Here is a 5,030-nt window from a genome sequence, read left to right on the forward strand (position 1 = left end):
GCAAATTAATTACTTAAAAATCATACAATGTGATTTTCATTTTTTTTTTTTAGATTCTGTCACTCACAGTTGAAGAGTACCTATGATACAAATTACAGACTTCTACATGCTTTGCAAGTGGGAAAACCTGCAAAATCTGCAGTGTATCAAATACTTGTTCTCCCCACTGTACATATACACACGCACATAGCCACACAGACATATACATACACATACACACACACACATAGACATATACATCCGCTTGTTCACCTGCATGCTTGCTCTGTAGTTTTTGGGGTTAGTTAGTCGCGGTAGCTTGGCTCAGATTGTGGTTGGATCCCGAGACTTGGGACAGTTGCTGCTCGTGTTTTGGCCGGTTCCATGTCGGTTTCGTGTCTATTCTGTTTTCTTCTTTTTTTTTTTGGTTTTCGTTGCAGATTTCCAGTGTTCGACGTGTGCCTCCATGTATGTTCTTGCTTCCTGGTTTGGCAGTGGATGTCCCCCCCCAGCTTAGGTTTTTACCTGCATGGTATTAACCATTAATATGTGTGCAGACAAGGTAAAAAAGAAGAAAAAAAAAGAAAAAGAGATTAATGTCACAATTCTGCACTGGGAGCGGTGCTTATTTGGAGGAAATCTGCTTCGGTGGAGCTGTCACTTCCTGGTCCTCCACCCCTGGCTCCGATCTCTCATCAGTGCTGGCTCCGGGACTCTCCTGTGTTTCCATGGAGATGCCCTCTGACCCTGATCTCTTCCTCTTCCTCATCTTCATCATCAGCACCAGCAGCAGGATGACGACAACCAGCAGGACGACGGGAGCAGAGATGACGTGGACTCTGAATAAGCGGAAAGACTCCGCCCTCCAGCTCACGTCCAGCCGGTTGTCCAGACTCAGGTGAGACGCTGCACAGGTGTACTTGTGCTTCCTCTGCAGCTCTTCTTCATCCACCATCAGCGTCTTCCTCAGCTGGTAGAGACCGTTGCCGTTGGGCAGCACCGAGCCAACGGTCATTTCCTCCTCGTCCACGGGTTCACCGTCCCGCAGCAGCGTCAGGTTGATGTGGCGAGGGTAAAAGTCTGTGGCCAGACAGGTGATCTGGGCCCCGCCCCCCCCCGGCTGTGATAGGAGGCGTAGTCGAGGTCGAACACGGCGCATCACCAGGTGCTTGTTGCTCTCCAGCAGGCGTTGCAGAGTCTGGACGCAGAAGGGCAGGTAGATGTTTGAGAAGACCATCTGCTCGTACAACTGTCTCATGGTGTCCAACCGGAAATCCCAACCGTCACCACCGCCGTACAGGAAGTGGGTCATGTTACAATGGATGCTGTCGGCATCATGACCATTTGCAACATTCCTGACCATGATGAAATCAGGCTGACCGTCTTCCTGGACCTCAAAAACGAACATCCTCTGTTGAACGTAGACGCCTGGAGAGGTCAGGTTCAGCTGTTTTCTGACTATGTCCAACCTCCTCCTCATCTCCATCATACTCTTCAGCAGCATATCCAAGGCTAACTGTCCCAGGTCAAGCTCCTCCCCTCTCTCACCACCAGCACCAACCTTCATCACTTTGTTGGTCTCTGAGTCATAGTACCCCACCTGGATGTCATCCAGCATCAGAACCATGGAGAACTCTGGGAACTGGGTTGGTCCTGAGATGTAGGTGGCCAACCCCCACAGCGAGTGCCCGAAGCCTAAAAAATACAGAGAATTATGGGTAAGACACAACATGAAGATTGAAGTGATCGTCAGATTAGAATTTACAGAGAGGCCAGTTGTGTTGTTAATAGTCCTCCTTCTGGTTCTCTGAAAAGAAACAAGAAATACAGAAATACAGCTGTTTCCAGCAGTATTTGTTACCTGAATTCATCACCAGGTGGAGGAGCAGAGACCCCGACATCAGCTGGAGAACAAACATATTTATTAGACGCTGATCAGTCCCGATCGTCTGTTTCTGTCTCTGTGTCTTTACTGCCTGTTTATTAGAAGGAAGTAGGGCAGATTAAAGGGCTTTAACCAATCAGGATGAAGGAGAACATGGAGGCGTTTGCAGTCAGACAGGTTATACTCCTACCTGAACTCACAGCATGAGGAAACAAAGTACATCCCGTCGGTCAGGTTTGTTCCTGCAGGTCCAGTGTTCAGGGGAACTTCTGAGGCTCATTCAGAAAACTGGTTGAACTATTATAATAATAATAATAATAATAATAATAATAATAATAATAATAATAATAATAATAATAATAATAAATTTAATTTATAACGCACTTTCCATTCGAGAATCTCAAAGTGCTACAAGAAAGAAAAAAAAAGAAAAAATAGAAAAATAAAATAAAATCATTTATCGTAGCTGGCATATGCTTTCTTAAAAAGGTGGGTTTTGAGCCCTCTCTTAAAAGTGTCAACTGTCTGTGGTTCTCTCAGGTGGGTGGGGAGGGTGTTCCACAGTTTAGGGGCAACGGAGCAGAAGGCCCGGCCACCCATAGTGACCAGCTTAGTCTTGGTGGGTTTGAGGAGGTGGTTGTTTGCTGAACGGGTGCGAGTGGGGGGCTGAGGATGGATCAGCTCCTTGAGGTAAGGAGGTGCGTTGCCGTGGATGCATTGGTAGGTGAGTAGGGAGATCTTGTATTCAGTCCGGGAGGAGATGGGGAGCCAGTGCAGTGAGTGGAGGATGGGAGTGATGTGGTCATATTTGCGCACTCTCATCAGGATCCTAGCAGCACTGTTCTGAATGTATTGAAGCTTTTTGAGGCTCTTGCTTGGGATCCCGATGAGAAGTGCGTTGCAGTAGTCTAGCCTGGAGGAGACGAAGGCGTGGACCAGTTTTTCTGCATCTTTCAGGGATAGGATGGGGCGGAGTTTGGCTATGTTTTTGAGGTGGAAGAAGGATGTTTGACGGAGGTGATTGATGTGGGCCTCATAGTTGAGGTGGGGGTCCATTCTGACACCTAGGTTGGTGATGACGGATGACAGAGGGATATCCTGGCCAGAAAAGGTGATGCAGGTGATGGGAGATGACTTGACCTGGTGTGGGGTGCCGATGAGCATGGCTTCTGTTTTGCCGCTGTTGAGTTGTAGGAAGTTCTGTTTCATCCACGCCTTGATCTCCTCCAGGCAGATTATCAACGATATAACTATTAGCCTTCTTTTTACGTGTTTGTGTTGTCTTCCAAGATCAGACATCAGACTCCAGAGATCACAGAGGTCTGTAAAAGACTTACTAGTGACCAGGAGCCCGACATCAACCACTGCCACGCATTAAACCCCCAGGTTTCCGAGGAGTGTTTTTGTCCTGGAGAAGATTGTTAAGTTGGGATACTACATGGGTCACGTTATAACTAACATCTGGGAGGATTGTGCAACACGTTTCTCCAATAACGTGACAAACACCCCCCCGGGCCACTAAGACTTCATCTAAGGCTATTCTATTCTGTAATGCAAAAGCTACATCATCAATATGATGAGCCAAGTTAACCGTTAACCAGGGAACGAGACCCCCAAGGAATTTCACCCCCGTTGAAATATGATGAGTGTGTCTGGAAAGGTCACGAAACTGGAGTGCTGGGAAAAAAAATTGGGGGTAATTAGGGCAATGGTACGACCGCTGCAAGTCTGAAATGAGAGAAACAGAGGAAAACACACAATGGGCACACAAGCCTTTGGAATCTGCAAGAGAGGAAACAAAAACAGTAACCATTCCAGGTCTCTAAAACTAAATCAAGACTAGGCTAATGCGATTATCCGTCCCCGAAACTATGGGGTGAGTATGTATGTGAGTGAGCAGGTGTGTATGTCTGTGTAACTGTGTGTGTGCAAAGTGAAAACAAGGTTTTACCTGAACTGCAACTACAGTGGAGGAGGGAGGGCACAACCACGCCACCCGAGAGACCAGAAGTTGACAAGGAAGAAACCCGAACCCAGGCCACCAGCAGCCCCACGGAGGACTAGAAGAGGGCAGGAGGAAACCTCCCGGCCAGCAAGCCCCGCCCCCTCCCAGCAGGTGACAGAGGGAAGCCCCGCCCCCTCCCAGCAGGTGACAGAGGGAAGCCCCGGGCGGAGCCCCTGCGACCACGGGAGGAGGCAGCCAGGAAACCCACGGTGATGGACCAGGACCAAGCCGAGCACCAGCCACCCAGCATGGGCCGATCACGGGGCCAGGAGTTCCACACCCTCCAGGCCCACAACCCCCACCCGGCGAGAGGCCAGCCAGCCTGGAGAGACGGGGCCACCCCAACCAGACGACGCCGGCGGGCCGGCACCCACCCCAATGGAAGCGGGAATCCCAAAGCTAAAGGTGTGCCCAACTGTAAGGGCAGCAGAGGGAAGCGGAGACGGGCACGGAACGTGAGAACCCCCCAACAAGGAGCCACCCAGACAAGCCCAACAGCAAAGGGCCTCAAACCCAGGTTAGACAACAGACACTTATTCACACAGACACTAACATACTAACATACACTCACTGTGCCGGGTCGCAGGAGGAACGAGGCTCAAACAAGTGTTAAAATATAGCACACACAAAATTTACAGCGCAAAATTCATTGCTTAGTTCTCTACTGTACAAAGCTAATATGTTTTTAAGACATTCAAGGCCTGTTTAAAATATACATTAAATGCCATAATAGGTCCCCTTTAAATCAAATTAAATTATATAATCAACCAATCAGATTTTATTCGCGCCAGGCTGCATGCACTAATAAACAGAGAGATTTATTCTGAGATTAAAGCCCTCGTATCCAGTAAAATTCAGGCGAGTGAGGTTACGTGGGCTGTGAGTCAGTGTTCTTTTACTGTGATATTTTATTGGCTCCAGCGACAAGTCACACACACATGTGCACAGAATTAAGACAGTGGTCTCACGTGAGCATCTGATTTGCTTTGCAGACGACGCCGGACACACTAACCACGGGCGGCAGTAGCTCAGGTGGTAGAGCGGGTCGTCCAATGATCCGAAGGTCGGCGGTTCGAATCCCGCTCTGTCCCAGTTACTGTCGTAGTGTCCTTGGGCAAGACACCTTACCCACCTTGCCCCGTGTGAATGTGTATGAATGTG

At 48.8% G+C, this 5,030-nt stretch overlaps 1 protein-coding gene across 1 annotated transcript; it reads right to left on the reverse strand.

The window, feature by feature from the left end:
• Positions 1 to 584: 584 nt before the first annotated feature.
• LOC133440498 (major histocompatibility complex class I-related gene protein-like) lies at positions 585 to 1,939 on the reverse strand. Its single transcript, XM_061717771.1, has 2 exons — positions 1,841 to 1,939; positions 585 to 1,674 (listed from the first exon to the last, which is right to left on the reverse strand). Exons 1-2 carry the CDS (start codon positions 1,896 to 1,898, stop codon positions 605 to 607), a joined length of 1,128 nt encoding a protein of 375 aa, XP_061573755.1. The 5' UTR covers positions 1,899 to 1,939; the 3' UTR covers positions 585 to 604.
• Between the last annotated feature and the right edge of the window lie 3,091 nt (positions 1,940 to 5,030).

This window comes from Cololabis saira, chromosome 3, assembly GCF_033807715.1.
Source record: "Cololabis saira isolate AMF1-May2022 chromosome 3, fColSai1.1, whole genome shotgun sequence".
In the NCBI taxonomy this organism is placed as follows: Eukaryota; Metazoa; Chordata; class Actinopteri; order Beloniformes; family Belonidae; genus Cololabis; species Cololabis saira.

What these genes read in the sequence shown, in the direction of transcription:
- LOC133440498 (XM_061717771.1), bottom strand. Translation starts at nt 1,898, where the DNA reads ATGTTTGTTCTCCAGCTGATGTCGGGGTCTCTGCTCCTCCACCTGGTG. An exon ending in CCACCTGGTGATGAATTCAG is followed by an intron (nt 1,675 to 1,840) that starts GTAACAAATACT and finishes TGTATTTTTTAG; the next exon opens with GCTTCGGGCACTCGCTGTGG.